At 43.7% G+C, this 24118-nt stretch overlaps 1 protein-coding gene across 4 annotated transcripts in view; it reads right to left on the reverse strand.

Moving 5' to 3' along the window:
• Positions 1–7841: 7841 nt before the first annotated feature.
• ZFR2 (zinc finger RNA binding protein 2) overlaps positions 7842–24118 on the reverse strand; it is a 124430-nt gene continuing 108153 nt past the window's right edge. The window contains exons 12-19 of one of the 4 annotated variants that reach the window (XM_014599837.3): positions 22153–22340; positions 19606–19777; positions 18553–18694; positions 16650–16747; positions 15919–16014; positions 14325–14436; positions 13608–13705; positions 7842–10690 (exon numbers count right to left, since the gene is read on the reverse strand). In XM_014599837.3, the coding sequence (XP_014455323.1) occupies positions 10508–10690; positions 13608–13705; positions 14325–14436; positions 15919–16014; positions 16650–16747; positions 18553–18694; positions 19606–19777; positions 22153–22340 (1089 nt within the window). In that variant the 3' untranslated portion in view covers positions 7842–10507. Of the gene's footprint in view, positions 10691–13607; positions 13706–14324; positions 14437–15918; positions 16041–16649; positions 16748–18552; positions 18695–19599; positions 19778–22152; positions 22341–24118 lie in introns of those variants that run through there. The other 3 variants (XM_019491222.2, XM_019491223.2, XM_019491224.2) reach the window with 3 other exon arrangements.

The following is a 24118-nucleotide window of genomic DNA, read 5'->3' on the forward strand; positions in this document are numbered from 1 at the left end:
TTGGTGGCAGTTACTGAGCTGCGTCTTCCAGTTTTGCCTGTCGGCAGCTAGAGGTGCAGGGCCCCAGAACCAAGAAGCCCCTGAACCTATGTCAACAGCTGGCAGCTTCATGGCCTCAGCAGGGGCCACCATCCCTGCAGCTTTCACCCTGCTGCGCCTTCACACACACAGTGTCACCCATGTCACGAGTTTTGCTTGTCCACAGCTTGAGGTGCAGTTTCCCCAAAACCCCTGCACCTATCTCCTTGAAACTTGGCAGGCTTCATGCCCTCAGAAGGGGCTACTATTCCTGCAAGTTTCATCCAAATCAGACCAGAAATGACAAAGTTATAGGCAGTTTCAAGCTTCCCCATTATAGCCTACGGGCAAAACGTTGAAACAGCGAAACTGTTTCGATGAAACAAAATGGAACAGCAGTTTCGAATCGAAACAAAATTTGAAATGAAATGCTGTTCTGTTGAAACGCAAGTCGAAATGGAACGGTGCCGTTTCGCACAGCCCTAGTGGGCATGTGCCCATTCATTACTACATAGTAAACTAGAATAGCCGTCCTCAACCTTTTTAGACTCAAGGCACCCCTGGTTAGATTTGAGGCTCCATCAGAAAATGCCAGCTCTCCATTTTTACGTTTTTTTGACTACAGAAAAATAATATATCAATTCTTCACTTGCAAAGAACTCAGACCATAACAGGTCAGAATGTTTTTAACACCATAGGTTCCTATTTTAAATCTCTGGGTTTGTGAATCCTTTTTGAACACCTAACAGTGCTAACATCACATGGAATACTATGACACCCATCTCATGGCACCCCAGGGCGGCATGGTACCCTGATTGAGAATCACTGTATTTTAGAGTAAAATCTACGTTAAATTTCTCTGAGTTAATTATGTCATGTGTCCATACCCAGAAGTGCACAAATCATTGATTTGTTTCAATTCCTGAACAAAACCAAAAAAAGTTGAGAATTACTAGGGTTGCGTCAGCCCAAAACAAAAGGGCTGTTTTCCAGCAAAGTGATAAGAACCAAGGCATTCATTTTAGGGAACAACATTCCATTTTGGAGCTTAAGCCTTTTCAAATGAGACTCTGGCCAGTTCTGAAATGGTCATTTTTGGAGCAAAAGTTCAATGTTTCATTTTGGAAATATCAAAACAAAGCAGTTAAATATTTCTAATTTGTTCCTTAATGTTTCAGTGGAGACTGCAGGATTCAGACTGAGCTTGGGGATAATTTCGGTTCCTTGCAAAATTGCATTTTTTTCCAGCAATTAAGCAGCTCCCCCAGATAGCTGGTGTTATCCATCACAGTGTCAGTGATGTCTATAGAGCTATAAAAACACTCTGGAAGGACTTGGCCCTATAGCTTTTGTATCATATACCTGGGCCGTCCAAGAGGGTGGGCATCCTAGGGAAAGGCCTTGGGCTGGCTATTTTGAAAGGTCTGAGATGAAAAGAATCCTCATCCAAGACATGCTGTTGCGAAAATGACTGATGATTACTTGTGAAATAACTTATAGACCGCTGCAATATAACAGGGACTTCGCAATGTGATTCAATACGTTTGCTATTGCTGCCCAAGGGTATTGACCAGGTGAATTAACAGCTTCCTCATTAAAAGGAAGTTGTAATGAGGAATTAAAAATATAAGCAAGCAGTTTCCTAGCTATTAACAAAAGCAAAGGACTAACAATTCACAAGGACAATGCCATGACTCATCTAAATACAGTCTTTTGGGGCTGGGATATGATGCTGATAGTGTTTTTCAGATACCTGCTGTTAATTACAGACCTGATTCGTTTTTATTCTGTTGCACATTTGTAAAAAGTTGCAAATACGACCACAGGTTCCCTGTGCCAGGCCCAGTATAAACACAGTGAGACAGCGCTTGCCTTGAGAAACTTGCAGTCCAAGCTGGGGGTGGGTCCGAGGAGCACTGTGGGATGCCGGAGGACTCAAAGGTCTCTGTTGTGCTCCACCGAGCATGTCATTTTGAAGCACTTTTAAAAAGTGGCTGCTTCCTTCACCATTCCTGTGGCACTTCCACTGGTTTGGGAGCACTTCAAAGGGCACATACATCTGCCTGGCTTGCCCTTTGGCATGCTTCAGTGGCATTTGAATAGGGTAGTCATACTTCCCAAGTCACAAAATGGCATAGTCTGCTCCTTCCCAGCTCTCCTGTATATTCAGCTGTCTTATCACTCCAGTCTCAGCACAGGGAGCAAGGGGGTGAAGGGGTTTTGTGAAGCACCAGCGTTGGGGTGGGGAAAGTGAACTGTGAGAAGCCAGAATATCAGCAACCCTCTATCTTGCTCCCTAGCTGGAGAGCATTGCTGCTGCATTCCTGCTGAGAACCAGGTAAAGGCATTCATTTGACACAGATGGGAGAGGGGGTTAAAATGGGCCTGTTCCAGTGAAAATGGGATGTATGGTCACCCAAATGTTTCAAAATGCTACATGTGTCCACACCCTGAGTGGCCCTATGATGTGTGAAAGGGAACAGATGACCAGTGAAGTGAACTCAGCCAAGGTCATGCAGGAAACCTGACCTGGATCTCAGGTCACAGGATAACAGCCTCACCTGTCAGCCCAAGTGAAAACAAAAGGGAAAAGCAACTTGAAAGCTGGACACAAGTTCATAAGGAATTAGGCACGTTGCAACATGCAGGTGAAAGCGAAGGTCAGTGGTATGGAAGGGGGAGCTGCTAGAATAGATGTGCCAGAAGCAGTGGAGTATTTTCGTATGATCAGACTATAAGGTGGGACCTGGGAAGGAGAAGCTGCAATGGGCAGCACAGAAACAGATTGAGAGCCTTCCAACAAAACATGGGAAGAGAAAGCACGATGGCTGAGCTGCAAGGCTGGGCATAGATCCTAATTATCTGAAAATGGTTCCATCTGATTTGATTGCGGAATACCTGATAATAAAACTGTATGTCGAGGTACTATTGTTGCTATAAAATGGTGTTGCGGCGCTGACTTTTCTTTTGCTTGAAGTCAACCAGGCCTGCATGTTCCCTCTGCCCACCCACCCTCTTTAAAATCTGAAGTTAACTGTGCAATTAAATTCTTTGAAATTAGGCCGGAAACAACCCCCAGACTTATACCACTGTTAAAGATTTTATGCATGATGCATTTCCTCAGGAAACTGGCAATCAAAAGCAGAAAGCCTTGCAACAGGGCTAGGTTAGTTAGTCCCTAGGCCTACCCACAAAGTAGCAGTTTCCTTTCCATTCTCAAATTATTATTTTCTTTTGCACCAACTACAGCTGAATACATGAGGGATGAAGAATTCTAACGAAGGGACAAAAAAGAAATCTCATTTTAAGCTTCCTGTGATACCTATTCTTGGGGTGGGGGGGAAGTATTTAGTAAGTGCTTCCTGCCACTGCAGCCAAGCTTGCAGGTTCAGCAATGGCTGTGTAAAGGTGTGTTAGCAGCAGAGGCTCCAGGCAGCACCTGAAGTTTTCCCCACCATATAATACCTAGTGAAAGCAGATCTCTGTGACGCTGCTGAAAAAGTCTGCCCCAGCGCGTTGCCACAAATCCTGGCATTGCTGGAGCTGAGCTGGCTGTTAGGAGAGAGGGAAATTTTAAGAGAAAAAAAAAAAGCCAGCATAGGTTTAAAGTAAATATTTTCAATGAATTTACACCTGAATTTACACCAGTGAATTTACACCTGAATGAGGGAGTGAGTTTTGCATGGGATGGAGATCTTGCTGTGCTGGTGCAACAAACTTGATCTATGTTTCTAAGGCTGACAATCTAGTTCAATGACCCAAAGGTCTTCATTACTATCCAACCACACTCCAGTCATCAAGTCTGCTCCACCACGCACTGTTTCAGCATTGTAATTTCTTTCCTCCTCTCCAAGCTCTGTCCTTGTTCCTTTAGGTCAGGAAATCTCTTGGCATTTGTGAGAGCTTGGAAAACTCCCTTTCTAACTGTCCTTATATGCTAATAAAATGCTTTGAAATGCAAACTCTGGCCTGATGAAGAATGCCTTGCATTTGAAAGCTTGTCTAACTTTGGACCAAATGCATGGTTGTAATAATAAGATATCACCTCTAAAAAATCCTTGTCTTGCATAATTCCTGGACTGCCATGGCTACACTACCAGAAGACTGGGTAGGGGCAGAGGTGACTTCAGCTGCTTCAAAAGGGGATAGGAAGCTGCTGTTGGGGAAGGAGCTGTGATTGTCATATCTGCCTGCTAAAGTAACCATAGAAATGAGCTAAAAATGGCCTCACACCACTTGGATCCCAACAAGAGCATACAACAGGAGCATGCAGACATAGCCGTTACTAATCAACCGCATGTTTCCATAACTACCCAGGGGCTGGTGTAGTAGTTCAGCATTCTGCTACAGATCATTGAGCTCTGTGTCATGATTGCTGCACATCACTACTCCAAACCAGAACAATTTGCTGGGTTGTTCTAGATCCACTGATAGACTTTCCAGGTCGTGTTGCTCAGTCTATATAACCTATGTTAGTTTTAGGCACCCAACCAATGGCCTTGAGTTGTGATCTTGTGACAGTGGTCCTACTTTTTGTGCTTTATTATTCCAGTGACTGCTTTTACTTCCCAATTCTTACTAGGAAAACTCTTCAAATATATGAGAAACTGTTGTGCCATCTCCTCTGTTTTGATCCAGGTAAGGTGCAAGGCTTCCTATGCTATGCTGACCACCCTCATCTCCCACGAATGACACTAGTGATATACGGTATTTAGCACATCATGGAAGACAACACAATGTAGGATCAGGTCTTTACAGTGGGGTTAGGCAAGTTCTGATGTATAACTGTATGGAAGGATGTCATTGGGTTTTACCCTGGGAGAGGAGCTTGTTTTTGTTACCAACAGAGCATCAAGCAAGCAGAACAGCAGTGGTTAAATAATGCCATACCTTTATTTAAAACAACTTGCACAAAAACAAACCTCATCACAGTCTTTTTTTAAAAAAAAAACGTTGCTAAATGATCAAAAAGATCAAACTAGAAAGGATGTTTAATTTCCCACCAACAGTGTGTGCTGTTAACAAAATGAAGAAGTGTAGTACCACAACACAGCACGTGACTGATCTGAAATGTTAAATTCTAACCTTTACATTTTCTACTTTCAGGTGAGGAGGGTTAATTTTTTGGAGCAAGGCAAGAGGAATAGTTTTTAAACACCTACACTGCTGTATATCCGTCATTCTTGAATATTTTAACTGAGCAGCAAAGAGCATACATAACAGGCAAGGAAAAGAAGTCCACTGAATACAACACACACAATAATCTAACATGGGTTTCAAACAATCCCAGTGAGATGGGACCTCCAAATTGAAACCATGCTTTATTTGAGCGTACAAACTCTTTCTAAAAGTCCTGCATGTGCCCTCTGGCTTGCAAAGACCCACAGTATAATGCATGTTAAAATGGCATGAACCAGCCTTAAATTAACAAGGGGCAGTTTTTGAAGATTTACTTTCCTTTTTTAATTTTTTCCATGTACAACTGTCAGACTGTGGGCACTGACATCGCATAGGAATCAGAACCCAAATGCCCCCCTTGGCTTCCTTCTGCATTCCATTGTCTTCAAACAACTTGTAAATAATGCTATTGCAACCTCATTTCCTTATTCTTCTCCCACATTGTCACAAAGCTTGGGTAAGAGGAAGCCGAAACCCTCTGCATCAAAATGCTGCTGCTGGGTAATACTGCATAAAAAGGAGGAGAAAACAGATGTAGCCTAGTAGCCCCAGAAAAGGTAAGTCATGTTGTGAAGGTAAATGTACAAGTAGGATCTTTTCCTTGTTTGCTGCTATTCCTTGAAGTGTCTTACAAACCAACAGCAATCCAAATAAGGCATTTCTTTAGCACTTCACCATTGATTCAAATCATTCCAGTGCTATGAGAGACCCTCAGATGCCAAGACTCCCATATTAGTGATTTCTTGGTGGTTGGGGCCAAAGTCCTGAATCCATGCTGTAAGGAATACATCACAAACTGCAAACCGTGTATCCATTTTCACAGATATAAACCTAAACCCTTGTACTAAGGAGTTCTATTGACACCTCCTCTAGAGGTATCAGTCTCCGAGACTGAGACGCAGAAGTGTTATAATTCTTCTCCCAACATATTCAAAGGAAAAAAAATATAAACACCACAACTTCTATAGAAATACACCTGAGACCTATTTAGTAGTGAATTGTGAGCCTGGAATTAAATTTTTCATTAATCAGTAATCCTGGAAAAGGCCTTGTGAGATTAAAATATTGAATTACTTTTGAAGATTCAAAATAAATTATTAATGGCATTTTTAAGAAACAGAAGGTGCAGACAACTTACAATTTTTGCCTGATCTGGCCACTGAAAGTGCTCTACAGTCATGACCTAACACAAGTGCAACGGGCCCAATCCTGTGACACTCTGAACCTTTAATACAGGAAGGGCTGCTTTTTTTCCACCTATGCCGAGCAATATTTCTGCTCGGCAGCTGAGCCTGGGCGAGCGAGTCCAGAACAGGCACAGGGTGTTCTGTGTCGGGCCTGTGCACGTGGATCCCCATCGTGGATATAGGGCTACTGGCAGTGGCAGCCAGAAGGAGCTGCCGCCACCTGGGCTGCCCAGAAAGGCAGCCCAGCTGCAGAGCCACCCCAGCTATGCTGCATGCCCAGTGGGAGGCAGGAAGTGGCAGGGCCGGGCAGTGTGGAGCAGGTGTGGGGTGTGTTAGGGCTGCGCACTGCTGGCAGTGGTGGGGAGGTGCCGCAGAGCATGAGAACTCTGGGCTGTTGCAGGACGGAGGCAGGTGCTGACCAGCTCAGGGGGGCGTGCACAGGGGGCTCCCATGCACACCCCACCATACCCACAAACTCTTCCCTGCAAACCCCACAAATACACCCTCTCCCACACACAATAACACATCCTACAAACACCACAGCCACCCACATCCTCCCTCATACCCCTGACACACACACACACACGTGCACCTCTGGTGGGAGCCCTGCTCACTGCTATGTGCACATACCCCACCACACACATGCACCCACCTACACACACCCAGCCACCCACCCCCTCCACACACACCACAGCCCCCCACAAACCCCATACCCACACACACACCCACACATTCCCACAAACACCCCATACCCACTCACCCACATCCACATATACCCCCACACCCCACATACACACACATCCCCACACATACAGTCCCCTGCAAACCCCATACCCACCCCCCACACCCCATCACAAACCCTATACACCCCCACCTCTCCAGCCTCCTCCCCCCAAAATATACAAGAGTAAGACTTCATTTTGAGCTATTTTGCAATCACTTATTTATACATGAGATTCAAGCACACACAAATCAGGACAATTAAAAAAAATAAAATAAAATTAAAATATATAATTGTGGATATTTGATTTTTAGTGTATCTTTTTTTTTTCTGGTTCCAAGATGGCAAACCCCCTTCCCAAAAGGAGTACATCTGGGGGCAAGGTTAGGGACTTCCCGTGGATTAGGTCAGGAGTTACAGAGTGGGACTTCTAGTCCCAAGATGGCAACCAGGGGGCGTGGGACCTGTCAAGGGGCGGGGCCACTGTTGTAGCCCTCGACAACTCACCAAAACTTGTTAAGCGGCCCTCCAGCCAAAATAATTGACTGCCCTTGGTCCACCTCATGGGACTTGCTGTGAAACGCCATGAGTTAGACCAGGAAGTTTTAGTGAGGATTTGACTAAGGAATTGGGGTGCTGGATGTTTGGGACAATCACTATCCAGGCTCTCAGCTAACTGACTAGTGAGCACCTTCTTACAGTATTCATTGATTAAACACTACACATTACACAGAAAATGGAAGCATAGCACTCCTTTATTTGTTTAAAATTGTCTCCTTTTAACTGGATAGCACTACAAAGACAATCAAATGTTAAAGCCACATTACAGGCTGTCCTTTAAACACTTATAAGGTAAAATAACCAAACAAACTGTGTTAAGTGACAATAAATCACAATACTATCAAGAAAGGTCTTTCTTATCAAATGCATTGTGCAACCAGCTGAGAAACCTGCCACATACAGCTTAGTTCGAATAGTATGGCCTGTCCAGCTCTAGGCTCTCAGCTTTCCCAGCAGGGCTTGCTGGTTATACACCAAGGCCTAAATTCATTACACTTTATGTGCCTATAGGGCACTCACCAACTGTGTAAATGACATTGTTGGCATTTATGCACAATTTGATTATGTTACCCTTGCAGTATAGATGCCTAAGTATCCACATGGAGGATCAGAGAAGGATCAGGGAAAGTGTGGGTCCTTCACAAAATGGGGGAGGCCACCTAGTCACAGGGGGTGCAGCAAAGGCTGAAGTGCTCAATTCTTTTTCCACCTGAGTCTTCACAGGCAATGTCAGCTCCCAGATTACTGCACCTGGCAGCATAGTTTGGGGAGGAGGTAAGTAGCCATCAGTGGCAAAAGAACAGATTAGGGACTATTTAGAAAAACTGAACATGTACATGTCCATGGGGTTGGACGGGATGCATCTGAGGGTGCTGCTGGAGGAAAGCTTGGAAAATGCCTAATCAGGCATGTGGTGTTTTAAAGCAGTATGTGATGACATCAGAGGGACACAGATGATGGAAGGGTCTAGAACCCATCATCCTGTTTCCTGCAAGAATGCCTTAACCCCTTACCTACTGAGATTATAACACAATAATGCCTTGCTTTTTCCAGGATGTGGGTGTGTTTGCTGCCTGGCTAGTGCATACACTACTATGCACTCTTGGTAGCCATGCAGACACATTGGTAACAGAACTGCACACTGTGCATACATGCCAAAAATACCATTTACACAGCTATTAAGTGCCATTTAGGCATCTAAAGAGTGAGAAAATTCCACCCAAAGGCCAAGACCAATTCCTTTATCCCCATTTCCCTCTATGGAATTAAAGACACCCTCATTTGCTCAGCGTCAGGTTTTGTGAAGTGGTAGACTACAACAGTAAGTCCATCAGTGCCTGGGAATTTTCTATTTTTGAGAGATTCCTGCCTGCACAAACTGACAAGAGTTAAAACTGTAGGAAAGGAAAGGAAAGGAAAGGAAAGGAAAGGAAAGGAAAGGAAAGGAAAGGTCCTCAGACACTACGGAATAGCTTTTCATTGCGAGAGTCCTGGCCACTTCTCTTTAGAAGGCACTCATTGAGACACAGAGAATCTCCCTGTGGTTAGGTGATACTATTAAACAACATGTATTAGAAAGTTAGCACTCTGATTCTGTTACCACTTCTGATGGTTTAATGTGGCACTTAGTCAGGCTGTCATTTCTGCTGGAAGATATTTAACACTCTCTAAAGAAAACTGCAAAGTTTTTAACCACAGTACTAAACAAGAGAAACTATTATTTTTTAATTTTTAGGTAGCATGTTACAGAGATGTTTTAAAGCATACCGTGTCTAATGGAGAACTGCAAATCCAAGGCAATTAAATATTTAATACTCTGCTATTTCTGCAGGTTCATTTCCACTTCCAACTGTCACTTATAAGTTGGCTTTTTTTCCCCACCCCAAAATAGCTAAGAAAGTGGCTTATGTACCTCTGTACTGCTCCAAAATGGGAGCTCATAAAGTGCAAGAGCCCCTCCCAACCCCCATAATTTTGTCCATTCAGACACTCTAGATCAGGTTAGAAATGTACTCCAATTTGAGGCTGAAAATCTAAAGTGAACAAGGAAGCATCTTTAAAGACACTAATACGATAATCCTGTGCTTTTCTTTACATCAAGGGTGTTAAACATGCAGCCTGCAGGCCAAATCCAGCCCACAGAGCTCCTCTGTCTAGCCTGCTGGGCTACCAGCAGGTTTGGGGGCATGCCTGGTAGGGGGCTGGGGAAGCAGACTGCTGCAGAATCTGGGGCTCTTAGACCTCAGTGGGCCTGGTGATCAGTGGCAGGAGAGCAATCAAGGGCTGACAGAGCTCCAGTCGCCCCCACCACAGCTGTGTTGCCTGTCATCACTGCCATGGCTCTACCTCCCCCAGCTGCCAGCACCCTGCTGTGTGACTTGTGGTGGAGGCAGAGCTGGAGCTGCCACTATGGCATGACAGCAGTAGCAGCTCTGGCTCTGGCACATGGTGGTGGCCAGAGCTTCTGGATCTGGATCCAGCCTGGGATAGCAGCTGAGTTTGACACCCCTGCTTCACATGTAATGGGGCATTTATGAGCTTACAAGAGATGTCAGATTTAAAAAAAATGCCTGCCTTAGTCCACCTGTTCTGCTATGGGTACTTTCTTTTGTAGTGGGGTGGATAGGAAGGGACATAATAGAAGAAGAACTGTTGCCAGAGCAACTTTACCACTGTGGAATGATGCAATTTCAGCAATGATTTAAGCACCATTTAAAACACCTACAATACATTATTTCAAGGAAAAAAATAGTACAATTGTCAAATGTCAGACGAAACAGCAGCTTCTATATTAAAAATTAAAGCAATGTGAACTTTGTCCTGATGACTGCCACAGCAGTGGTTAGGCATCACTGTCATCTTCCTCTTTTTTGTCTTTCTTCCCGTCGCCCTCGCCCTCTGTCGTCTCACTGACGTCTCGTCTCCTTTTTCTGTTGCGTTCATTAAGTCTATTTTTAGGAGGTGGCAAAGGGTCCATTCCAAGTACTTTGTGTATCTGCCTGAAAGCTAGCATTCTTAAAGCATGCTAGGGGAAGAAGGAGGAGAAATATTAAGGATCCAACTCGTATGAGGATAGTAGTAGGCAGGGCAGGGCTGATACTACATCAGTCTGCAATGCTTTCTGTGTGCAGCAGCCCTTAATGTCACACACTATTCAGCCTGGAATTAATAGGTACTGATGACAACATATTCTTTGTATCTATATTTGATACATGAATATGAGGCCCTAAGCAAGCATGCTGAGTAACTGGAAGCTAAGGTAGTCTATTCCACAGAAAAATCAAACCAAATTTTGACTCATCCAAGGGTTGTTGAGTCTTTATATTGACTGTAATGGGGCCTTTAAGAACTACAAACTACTGTATCTGAATTTGCAAGAGAAAGAATACAAATAAAAAAGTAGCAATCTTCTGGTGACTGGTGAACATATTTGATGAAGTAAATGAGGAGAGGATTAACGTGTTGCTGGCCCACTCTGATCTATCCCGCAGTAAGTGGAAACTAAACTGAGGTAATTTACTCCTTCATGAAACAACATATCAGCAGAGAAGATGAAAATTCAGTGTTTTACCTGGATGAGAGCTAAGAGTGTTTCACAGGCTATACGTGACTCAGAAGCAGGATCAATTCGAATATTTGCATCAAGTATCTGAGTTCAGCCTGCGACCCTGCAGGGTTCAGGCAAGCTTGGTCAAACTCAAAACCATGTTTACCATTTCTTAGCATGGTCTGGCCGGTTTCCAAGAAATTCTATTTTTCACTTTAAAAAATTGCATAACGTTGCCTGAGTGTAATAAGTGCTGGTCCCCGAGGTGGTGTGACACCCCCTGGTGGCAGCTCAGCCCTTGTCTCATCTGGCTGTCTTTGGGCACTCTCCCCTTCTTCTTGTCTGCCACACCTTGATGCTATCTTTTAGAAACAGGGAGGGTGCCCCAGGGCTTCCCAAGTCAGAACTCCTCTCATGAATACAGGTGTCCATACTTGTTGCCTGAAGAGCTAATTATGTGGCTCCAACTGCCTCTTATACCACACCCATGCCTCGCAGGTGTTAATAATCACATTGATCAACAGCCCCCTTGGGCCATGGCCTCAGCCTTGTGACTGTGCCTCCCTGTCCAGGCACTTTGCCAACCTTGGCTACTCCAGGCTTGCCTTCTTCACCTGGGCAATTTGCTTCTCATGGCTACTCCTGAGTACCGCACCTCTGCCTGTATTCCCTATCCAGGCACTTCACCTATGCGGTCTACTCCTAAGCACTGTGTCCTGCCCATTCAGGCTCCTACCTCTGCCCCCTCCTGAGCTTTGGGGTGCTGGTCCCAATCTCTGGGCTTCTTTGGCATGCCTATGCCCCTCTCCAGGCTTTGGGCCCCTGGCCCCAATCTCTGCCCAGTTCCTGGGCTCTGACCTTGCTCCAAGGCCTCTGGCCCTACTCCTGAGCCTGTTCGGACCTCCTCTACTCCTAAGTCCTGTCCACAAACCTCTAGTGCTGCTTACCCCAACTCAGCTGTTACCCAGGAGTCCTGCTGCAGCCCTGCTGCCCAGGAGCTTCTCTCTCTGTGGCTCTCAGGCCTAGACTGCTGGATCACCTCAGGCCCTGACCTTACATGCTAGTCAGGTGACACCCCTTGATTGCCATCCAAGTCTTCTCTGCAGCTTCCTCTCCTTGTAAAGTGAGAGGTGTGCATTAAGTGCCCTGTCACACTGACAATATCCAAGCATTTCTCCTTGATTAGTACCAATACCATTGTTCCACTGGCCAAAAGGGGTAGGTTTTGATATGGAGCACAAAACATACAGTCTCCAGTTTTCTTCTTTATGTAATATATAATTAATTCAAGTTTTAATGTTGGCAAATATAACCTACACCACCCTATCATCAACAAAGTTAATAGCATTAGAAAGAAATATGCAAATTAATTTATAGTTGAAGTTTTCCCCCCACTACTTGCAAGCTTATGACTATGACAAAAAGATCAAAGAATGTATACCTTCATAATTGTAATTATATATCTGCTTTATGCTTTTGGCAATCATTTTGTGTTACAGGACGGGTAGCCATTCCTATTCATCCAAGTATCCAGACTTGGTCATCTACATGGCATTTTTGGTTGTCTACATACCAAAAATGCCATTAACACTACAGGTAGGAATTCTGTTCCTGGACACAGACTGCACTGGATAATGCTTCATCTGTGGTGTGGTATCTTGCTGAAAAGTCAGAGAGACCCAAGTTCAAACAACCCTGGGCAAAGGAGAGGGCCTAGAACTGAGCTTCCTAGGTGCATGCTCCAACTACTGAACTACTGGGGCCAAAGGACAGGAAGTCTATCGTCCCCTCCTGCTATATTTTGTTGCCCATGTACATACATGGATGACTATGTGGGCGTGCAAGCTTATGCATCCAGCAACAGAATTCCTACTTGAGGTGCATGAGGCATTTTGGCATTTAGATGAGCAGAAATTCCAAGCAAACAACCAGATCTGGACATGTGGATGACCAGGAAGGGAACAGAATATCACCCTGAGTATCACTGTTCTCCCAACAGTCAGTTTCTCATCTTCGTTATGTCTCCCACCAATGCTTCCAACCCACAAGGGACAGAAAAATGTTGCACAGAGGCAAGCGCAACACTGAAAGAACTGGACTAATTTTCTTTAAAGAAAACCTCACCCTTCAATATGAAATGTAGTTTACTTTGAGATACCCCTTTATTTAAAAAAAAAACCAAACCAATAGATGCAGCTTTCAAACGCATGGAAATCTGCCATGTGTCTTTTTAGTGTTACAAATGCAGGCATGGACTCTGTAGTTTCAAATCTGTAACTGCAAAAGGATATACTCACCCCACATACCCACATATATGACACACCTCTCCTTAGACAATGTTTTTATTGAAGCTTATTTCTCAAAGCTTTTATATATGACTGCTGTCCTTTTCTACCTGTGCACTGGCTGTAACATCTTCTCGTTCTTGACTGGTCATTGTTTCTAAAGCATCCATTTTGTCTTTCTCACAGGGATCTTGTAGTCCAGGTCCATCTGAATACAAGGGATAAGAAAGATACCATGATACCAATAAATTTACTGTGGCCAGGTTTAAAAAGGGAAACTAATGAAAAAAAATACACGTTATCAATTCCTAGCTGTGCTGCTAGTTATGGTTTATCACCGACACATCTCTTCCCTAGTTTTGCTGTTTGGTTACATTTTGCATGTCATTTGTCTTAATAAAAGCCGACAAGCTGGTTCCACCTTGGGATTCTCAGGGACTGGCATGATGCTGCTGTACAAAGGTTTAAACTGAAATATTTTTCCAATGATATTTTTTACAAGTTTTAATGAAAATCATATTAAGTTCTGGAAAGTTTAGGGAGCAGTTAGTGTGGGGCAAAATTGCTGAAATCTTTTCAAGAACTCCAAGTATCAACTCCTCTTTCTGAAAAAAAGCAAAGCTACCAATATGTCTGAGTTACAGGCACCATGCTGTAGACAAAGCAGTGTGCCAATATACTGCATTTCCACTGTCATGCCACAACATCAGTTAAACAGGAAATCATAAAAGATAAGGTATGGGTTGTGAGATGTTAATACAAAGGACATGAACTGCTGTTCCAGAGATTTTATCGAGAACCAATATAAATATTAGTTGAAAACGGACCCATCAAGAGTGTTCCTGTGGCTACACATTCGAGAACTCGTCGCATGGCATCACCAGGTCTTAGACGACTTGATGCACTGCTTAAAACCTTTTCTACAAGAAGTTCCATTGCCTGCAGAGAAGATGAAACAAAGTTTGACTCTTTCATTAAGAAAACACAAGCAAAGCAACTATGACTTTTCTAAAAAACAGTCATGCTGTATCCTCTACAAAAGGCCAGTTTTCTCACCATCCATAGGGACTAGAACATGAACAGGCTCAGCTCCCAAGCTGCTGCTACTCAGATACTTATTACAAGGAAAGATCTTTTTTTCTTCATTTTGCCTTTCAAAAACATTGTATGCCAAAAAAACCACTGTATTAATGACTCCCCAGCCCCCAAAAAGGTGAGGCACTGCAGGCATCTACCTCCAGGGTGATGGTTACCTGTCCACTCCAGACTCTAGAATAACTAATATCAGTGCATAAACCCATGTAAAGTACAATGGCATAAATGTATTACATATCTGCGCCCCATGAAAATATGTCAGCTCCGGGAAAATCCCCTTGCTTGCTTACTCATAGTGCAGTAGGGTTGGCATGTTGTAGCTGCTTGGTCTAGGAATTATGCAAGAAAAAAGGCTGCTTTGATGATATCTTTTATTGGACTAACTGAATAGTTGGGAGAGCTGTTGGACAAACTTTTGGGAACAAACTGCCCTTCCTTAGGTCCTGACTGGCACTCTTCCAAAAGTTTTTCTTCATGTTTGTGTAATCATATGTTAAACACATGTCTAATATTACCACCTCATGCTGTAACATGTAAAGACATATAATGAGACAGTCTCAGTCCTATAGTTAACACAATCCTTATTTCCAGCTGTAAGGATAATGGTGAAAGCTCATCGTAAAGACAAATGTGCTTCTGTCTCAAGAAAGCAAACTGTTTCTCTACCAGTGGCTTACTGAACATGGCCATTTAGAAGGGTTGGAGGCTGCTATTTAAGAACTAGCAGAGTTTCTTTCCCAAGCTAGCTCTCATTTTTCCTAAGAATTATACTCTTCGGGCCAGATCCAAGGCAGCATTTTGGTACCAACACTCCCATGGAAACCCCAGTGAAAGGGATTTTAAGTACCTAAATAGGATCTAAGAAATGGGAATGCCTGCTTGGATCCATATCTCAGTATTCACTGAGGCCATCCACAATGCCAGGGCACTGCAGGAACAGCCCTTTAGAAGACGGTTTTGTAACCATAATTGTATAGTTTACAGGAAAAAAATAATAAAATCCAGGTGGTCAAGAGTTTCGACAGTAATAAGATTCTCCACTGAGTGTTTATTTACTTAACAGGAACAGGATTCCCAAATGTGCTCTGTAGGAAGTAAGTGCGCGTCTATAGAGTACCTAGCTGATTTGGTGTTTTATGGTTTGTTTTTTTTAAGAACAGTATAGTACATTTTAATTGCAATGGATTTAGTTATGGTAGGATCTTGAGCCCTAAACACACATCTGACTTCTCATTGTTTACAGTCATGCTGTTGGGGATTTTACATATTAAGACACAATAATAACCAAAACAAAGGGGGTGACAGAAGAGCCATCACTCTCCTTACCCAGTCTGGTAGTGCCCCCCAGGTTGGTACACGCTGGCAAAGGTCTCTCAGAATCCTGATGATAATTACACAAGACTGCAGACCATTAGCTCTAGCCTTTATGAAAAGAAACAAGATGTCTGCTAATAGAAAACACATAAGACAATAAAAGCCCAAGTCATCAAAACAACAAGACAAAAGTATTAACTTTTTTTGACCTTAAAACCTAGATATTAGATGTTTCTTAAAGACCTTAGATCTTAAATAACTAGGCTATTACAAAGAGAAACACTCCCTGGACATCTGCTTTATTGAAAAGATGTAATACAGCACTGTCATTCTAAACACTGCTATGGTAGAACACATAAGCAAAGAAGACAAGAATCTGTAACACAGCAAGCTGTGTAATCACAGGAAGACAAAAAGGGCTTTAGGCAAACAGCACACATCCCAGGACAGGCTTTTGGTCCACAGGATTTGCTTTTACCAATTGTATTAAAAAAGCAATGGTATCCTTTATATTCAGGAAATATTTCTATTTGAATGCACTGTGCGGAGGTCAGAACATGTGTGTTTGGACGTCCCAATTATGTTGCTTTCACTTTAGACAAATATGGTCAGCTTAGCAGTGCAAAACTGTACCTTTTCTACTTTCTCTTTCTCTCCCTCCCTTTTGTCAAACTAGTAAATCCATGTAGTAAACTGCACAACACATCTCAAGGAATTTGTGCCAACTTGGAAAAGCTCTTTACCTGGAACCATTTAGCATGACGGAGGGCAGCCAATGATTCTAGACATTTATGCTGGCTCAAAACATCGCAGGGGTCAGGCTGAGATTCTGTTGCTTCTTCTAAGAGGGAAAAATACATTTCCTTTTCATAATTTAGTCCCACATGTTCATGACCCAGAGGTATGAAAAGACCACAGGATAAACAATGTATTTTTTTTAAATATTATTTTAATATTTATTATTTTAATTTGTATTAAAAGATTTTACATTTGTGGTACTATTATTAATTTTTTTTAATGTAACAGTATCAAAACAGCATCACAATGCATAGATAGAAATCACACCCAAAGACTTAACAGTGAATGCAGAAAGGATGGTAACTGGAGAGTATGGTCTCCACTAGTAGGTAACAGTGTTTTAAAACTAAAGTTTTAAAACTAGCAAATCTTCAATATAACTAACTCCAACCAGCACTCCCAGGAGGTTTAGGAAAATTTTAAAAATTTAAGAGAATTTAAGAGAATTTTAGGAGAATTCTACTTTCTGGTCTGAGAAAGTACTGTGAAAATACTCTGAGGGTGCATCTATACAAGACGTTTCCTGTAGTTGCCTAATTAGCTGCACAGTAAAGTCTCTGCATCTACATGCATGACCCATCTAGGTCACAGTAAACCAATAAACACCACCATAGATTAGTACTTGTAAATACAAGTACTATCCTGCAGCGGTGTTATTTATTACACAGCAGTGCGCATGCAGACACCGATGAGGCTGGGTGGGTCAGGAGGGTGCTTCCATTTGTGGGCTGCCTTCTGGTTAGCTCCGTATTGGAGTACCCTTGTGCCCCAGCCAGCCCCTCCACAGCACGTTGAGCTGGGTCAGAACAGCCCCAGGCTGGCAAGCTGACCCCCCACGGCCCCTGTAGCTGGGACTGCTGTAACCCAGCTTAATATGCAGTGTTTCCAGGCGCATGTGTAAATGTGGCATCCAGGAACAATAAACTCTGGTGTGATATTTGCCAGAGTTTGCTGCTTTGTATCAACTGCATGTTTAGATGCACTGTGACAGTAGTATCCAAATCACTAGGGGTGTGCAAAGTTTTGGATAGTGATTCGATTTGGAGGAGATTCAGCCTGATTCGGTGGCCAAATTTCCGAATCCAAATCGAATCAGGGGACCAATTTAAAGGTCTGAATCAATTCAAAGCTCTCTGAATCTTCAGAATTCAGAATCCCCCCGCCACGGGTGCCCTGCCTGGGCCAGCTCCAACCCTTTAAGAAAAATAAAACAGAGAAAAGCCCCGGAACGCACCACTCCTGCAGCGGCCTCAGGGCTTTGGGGGGGCTCGTGCAGAGTCCCCCCATGGTGTGGGGCAGCAAGGATCGCCCCTACCAGCAGGAGCAGTGAGTCTGGAGGGGGTTTTGGGGTTTTTTTTTCTTAAAGGGCTGGAGCTGGCCCAGGTGGGGCATCCGTGGGGGGAGGGGGGGAGGGCTGAGGGAGCAAGGGGGGGTTGGAGGGCTTGTGCAGAGCTCCGCATGCAGCATGGGGCAGTGGAGGGCAGTGGGGATTGCCCCCCCACCTGGCAGCACCCACTGAGTTGGGGCTCTTTTTCCTCCCCAAGTGCCAGGAGCTGGGGTGGGCAGGGCAGCCATTGCCGGGCTGGAGGAGTGGGCAGGGGATGGGCCTGGCTGAATCAGAGATTCGACAGCAGCCAAATCTCCAAATCAGATTTGGCCGAATCGAATCGGGACAGTGATTCGAATCACTGGCCTACAAATGACCAAATGACCTTCACACAGGCCTATAAATGACCAAATAGTGTCTGCTAAGTCACCATGGTTCTCTTATTTGAAATGATTATGTACTTAAAGGCTAAGAAAATATCTGATGTACTCAATTAATTTCAGACTCACTGATTTACTCACCTTTGTCAACAGGAGTGTCTTCTCTCATGAGGGGAGATGTAACTGAAATTGTGACCTGCATTTTTGGTTCCTTGCATGATGAGATGACTATAGTCGCTTCTGCAGCATCAGATGAAACTTCATACTTGTCCTCAGTTAATGTCTAGGATGTGAAAAGTGGGGGAAAAAGGGATACTTGTTTCATCTTCAAGCATAAATCAGAAAAAACCAACTAGTTAATTTACTAATCAAGTAAGCAACTGGCTAGTACTACATTTGCAAGGTTAGCATCAATTTCCACTATATCAGTAGATAGCACATTGGATGATTACTGTAGTCAGTGATTCTGTGCTGTGCCGGCAGTAAATGTGCATGGGGCCGGGCAGAGCTATGGGAGCAATCTCAAGAGATGACTGTTTTACTTATTTTACTTTTTATATTATAGTAGAGAAATACAATGATTTAATAACACATTAATTAATAATATGCTGTTTATATTACAATATTTATACTGTATTTATATTCACTTTTGAAATGGGATGCAGCTAAATTCCAAGAACTTGCAGAGTAGTGTCTTGAATCTCAAAAGGTTGAGGACCAGTGCAGTAGGCCCTTGGAGATCATGCTCTCTATATATCCCAGGCTTGACATGCAAAACCTTGTCATTCAAGCCAGGAAAGCTTCCTGAACACTGTCTTTTCAGGCTAATTGTTTCAAATTGCATTAGAGACAGGATACCAACTGAAGACTGATCCATATTCTGCCATCTAAAACTTGAATCTTGTATACTAAGGGAAGAAAGCAGTTCAACCAAGCCTGTATGCTACTCATAATATAGAGGAAACTAACAATTTGAAGTGGATTATGCAAAACCCTGGAACATGTTTCCTTTTGGTTGCAACTCCTATGGACAGGGAGCACTTTATCCATTTGGTTTTGCAGGTGGTGTGGCACACTTAATTTTTAATAAGCAGAAATAAGATTCTTCTATACTCTGGGTATCTATTTCTTGTCATTTAGAAAAGAAGAAAGAATCTCTAATAAACAGAGAAAAGTATCAGGATTCACCCTTACTGAAAGTTGCTTGGGCAGCTGCTCTGTGATATTCTGTAAGAGAGAGATCGTAGGTTTCTGGGCAGACAATAAGATCAGATGAACATTCCTGTCTCCTCGAAGTAAAAGCCCTTTTGCCAGAATGCCAACTCGCATTACACCTTTCAGAATTCGGGGCACATCGTCTGCTTTTCTGTGAAAGAGAGAAACAACAGAAAAACAATAAGAAAGCTATCTACAGGGAATCCGAGTCATTCACAAACAACCTCCACATATCTGTAAAGCAGAACTAAAATGCAGCGGATGACATCATAGGCTCCGTAAGTGAACTGCTGGGCTCTTTTCTTTCAGCAGAAAGGCACTACAAATTTTACACATGACTCTGGCTCTGCTGCACCACTAACACCATTGAAACAGCTTTACTGATAGGTGTCAGTTAAACAAGCTGCTATGAAGACCATGAAAATGATTTAGCAAAATGTCTTTACTTTTTGCCTGTGCCTTTGAAACCCTTAATGTCCCACTAAAGCAGTGATTCTCAATCTTTTTAGACTGGAAGCACCCATTAGACTTGAGGCCCCACTCAGAAAATGTCAGCTCTTAGTTTTCTCTTGGGTTTTTTTTTTTATTACAGCAATTTTTCTGCTGCAAAGGACTCAGAAAGACCACAATGGGTCAGAACATTTTTCATGCTATGAATTCCAATTTGAAATGTATCGGGGGTATAGGTTGTAGCCGTGTTGGTCTAAGCTCTAAGGGCATAGCTGGTTTAATAAAAGACATCAGATTTACCCAAAGAACCTCGTCTGCCTATTTGAAATGTATGGGCTATTTATTATACATGTGCTCTGGGAGTAGGCGGGGTGTGCTTTAATTACAACAGCTCTGAGAACTATTCGAATTAAAGTGCCCAGAGTGTCTCATGTATCATTGTCCCTGTGCTTGAAAACAGTGGTTGTTAAAAATGGTGGCGGGGGCACTTTATCTAAAGTTCATCAAAAGCTAGAGTCTGCTGGAGCGCAGGAATTACCACGCTCCAGCAGACTCGATTAATTGACTCTACTTTGACACATTGTAATTACTAGGCCTGTGCGAAGTGGCTAGTATTCGCTTTGGATTCGGCCAATTCGGGGGACAGTGATTCGATTCAGTGATTCGAATCACTGTCCTGAATTGATTCGGCCAAATCTGATTCGGAGATTGGGTTGCTGCCAAATCTCCGAATCAGACAGGCCCATCCCCTGCCCCTCTCCCAGCTCGGCAATGGCTGCTGTGCCTGCCCCAGCTCCCAGCTCTTGCCCTAGGAGCGGTGAGTCCCGGGGCTTTTCTTGTTTTGTTTCTTTCCCTTAAAGGGACGGAGCTGGCCCGGGCGGGGCACCCATAGGGGTGGCTGGGGGAGCGAGGGGGGGTCAAGGGGCTCATGCAGAGCCCCCCATGCAGCATGGGGCAGTGGAGGGCAGCAGGGATTGCCCCCTGCCCAGCAGCACCTGGTGAGCACAGGGGCTTTTTTTCAAAGTACTGAGCTGGGGCTGGCAGGGGCAGCTGGGGGGGGGGGGGGGGTTGGGAACTGGGTGGGGGTCAGGGGGAGCAGGGGGGCTGGCAGGGGTCCCCCCATGGTCCCCTCCCCCAGCCCCCAGTACTTACCAGCTCAGAGTGGCTGCAGCTCCCTGCTGCAGCCACCGGGGACTGCCTGAATCATCAAAGCTCTCTGAATCTTTTCTGAAGATTCGGAGAGCTTTGAATCGATTCAGACCTTTAAATCGGTCCCCTGATTCGATCTGGATTTGGCGGTTCGCCCACCGAATCTCCTCCGAGTCGAAATAGGACCCAAAACTCTGCACAGCCCTAGTAATTACAACATGTTGGAGCAGCCTTGCTGCTCATGTATAGGCGCCCTATCGGTTTATCTTGTGAATCATGCTTGTACACCTAACAGGGTTAACATTGCTCGGCACCCCATGGCATCCATGCAAGGATACCAGGGTACGGGTGCCATGGCTCCTTCACTGAGAATCACTGCTCTAAAGGCACAAGTTGTTCAGTACTTACTTACAAAATACACTGGAAAAGGACAAAGATTTAATTATAGTCAGATTTAACTTTGTTCAGTGGGAAGACTGCTTTTCTTCTACAATTTTTGAAGTGACAGCTAGCTGCCAACTGACTGCAGAGCTATGCACTGAGGGGTATTTTCTGTAGAAACATACATTATCATCACTACCCCCTTTTAAATACAGTTTAAACTAGTGCTATAGGACAGAAAACACAGTTTAAAACTACTCAGTGAGGAAGCCACAGTTATCACAAACTTGGTGGGAGGGTAGGGCTTTAACCCAACTAGTGTTTAAGTAATAAAAAGTACAAATACACATGTAAGAAAGAAGAGATTTCTTTTTTAGCCATTTTAAACTCTCATTTTGCTGAAACAGCATCCATATTCATTCCTTTCAACAAGCTCTGCAGACAGTTCAGGATGACAGTGTCTCCAGCACTCTGATAACTGTCAACCTCACGTTTCCATAATACTGCAGTAACTACCTATAGGAGAAGTCTATGCAAGTGTGTTACCCTCTCTCTTCATTTTCTTCCTCTTTTTCAGATTCTTGCTCTGTAAATGAATCAGAGACGAGCTTAAGTGCACGTTCAGAATGGGAGACTACTTTCTGGATGGCCTGCAGCTCTTCTTCTGTTGGGTAGATGCTAGAGTGCTTTGTCATGATGTGACGGTCATTTGAAGAATCTGGACATCTAGTAGACTGAGAGAAATAAAATGGCAAACTTTATTACCAGATAGACCTGGGTTAAAGTAGAAAAAAACTGAAAAAATTCTTAGCAGTGCCACCATCAAACACTGCACATAGTTACAGAACTATATTTAGAGATGCAAAAATGTATACAAAAGAAAAGGAAGATTTTGCCTTTTTGATTATTCAAGCAAGAATTGGGACTCATAGGGTATGACTAGTTTCTGGATTAAGAAAACAATAAGGAAATTTTAGCTGCTGTAGGAAGCAAGATTCAGCAAATAGCATCCTTCCCTTCAAGTCTGTATTCACTAAAGTTTCATCACAGAATTAGAGGGTTTTGGACTCTACAAAGGAAAGATTTATGAATGAGACTTAAACAAAACACCTAGCCATTTGTGATCCTTACAAAACAATAGTATTTTGTGCCCTATGGACACAAATTCAACTAAGGTTCTTACATACTGCCTCCTTCTTGCACCCCCTGTAATTTTGACAGGAGAATGTAGTTTTTGTCTTACTTTCCCAAGTACTGCATAGGAAGCTGTCAACTTCCAAAGTAATGGTAGGTGTCAGGGGTGACTGGTGCCTCCTGAGTCTGGGGAGCACAATTTGTGGGCGGCCTCAGGGGTGGGCCAAAAGCCCCATATCCACTCCTATACTTCTGTGCCACAGCTTAGTGCCCCCCTTCTCCCCCAACATGCCACCGGCCCTCATGGCAAAAAAACTGCCCCGTCCTAACCAGTGCCAAGTCGGGGACCAATCTCAGGGAGGGCACGTGCCCCTCCATGCCCACCCCTACCAGTCACCTGTGGTAAGTGTGTTTCAATATGGGAGAAAGCAATTCAAACAACTGCTAAATCAGTATACTTACAAAAGTGCCTTGGGGAGTCTGTTGGAACTTAGCCAATATCCACAGACTGGTGTGAGAAGAGTCAGTGAGAGCAGTAAATAAGCCTCCCAGTGTCAAGTGATCAAGATAAATAAAAGTCTATACAAGATGCTTTACTGCGCATTAGACTAATTTAATGCACAGTAAAGCATCATTGCCTACATGTGCGTGGGACTTACTACTTATTAAATTAGTCTAATACACGATTTGCTAGTATCAATGCATAAAGGTACTAGATAAATGGCATATTAGCTAATGCACCATAGTGCACAGGTAGACATTGACCAGGAGCAATTTGCTCCTGGTCAGCCCAGGCAACAGGGGGTCTAGTGCTACCTGGCTAAACCTCAGTGTGGGGGAGCTGTGCCAGCTGCAGGTGCAGCTGTCTCTCCATGCGGCTGGGAAGACAGCTACCCCTGCAGCTGGCACAGTTCTCCCTGCCTGGCAAAGATTGGGACCAGGCTGGCACCTGGGGGAGCCTGGAGCACATTAATAAGCCTGAATTTTCCATGCAGAAAATTCAGGAGCATTAATTGCACATGTAGATGCACCCACTGGGAAGTACACTGATATAAAAAGGGCCTTAAAAAGTAAAGGAATAGCACTATTAAACAGGAGTGGTCACCGAGATTAAAAATAGGAACATCTGCAGAAAGAAGTCCAGACATTTGCTGTTTACGAATACAGAAAGAACCTTATTTATTAAAGAGTTTGCTTCTTAGAATAAAACCAATTCAAGCTGTTGGCTACCCCTGGGAATTTCTCTCCCCTCTTCATCTTCACAGCTCTACTCTCAGCTCTTCACATTCAATGTGCTTGCTTGCTTCTCTCCACAGACCTGATGAAGAATGTCTTGCAACTTTATTCCAAGCATGCAGTTGGTCCAAGAAAAGTTATT

Source organism: Alligator mississippiensis, chromosome 16 (assembly GCF_030867095.1).
Source record: "Alligator mississippiensis isolate rAllMis1 chromosome 16, rAllMis1, whole genome shotgun sequence".
NCBI lineage: Eukaryota > Metazoa > Chordata > Crocodylia > Alligatoridae > Alligator > Alligator mississippiensis.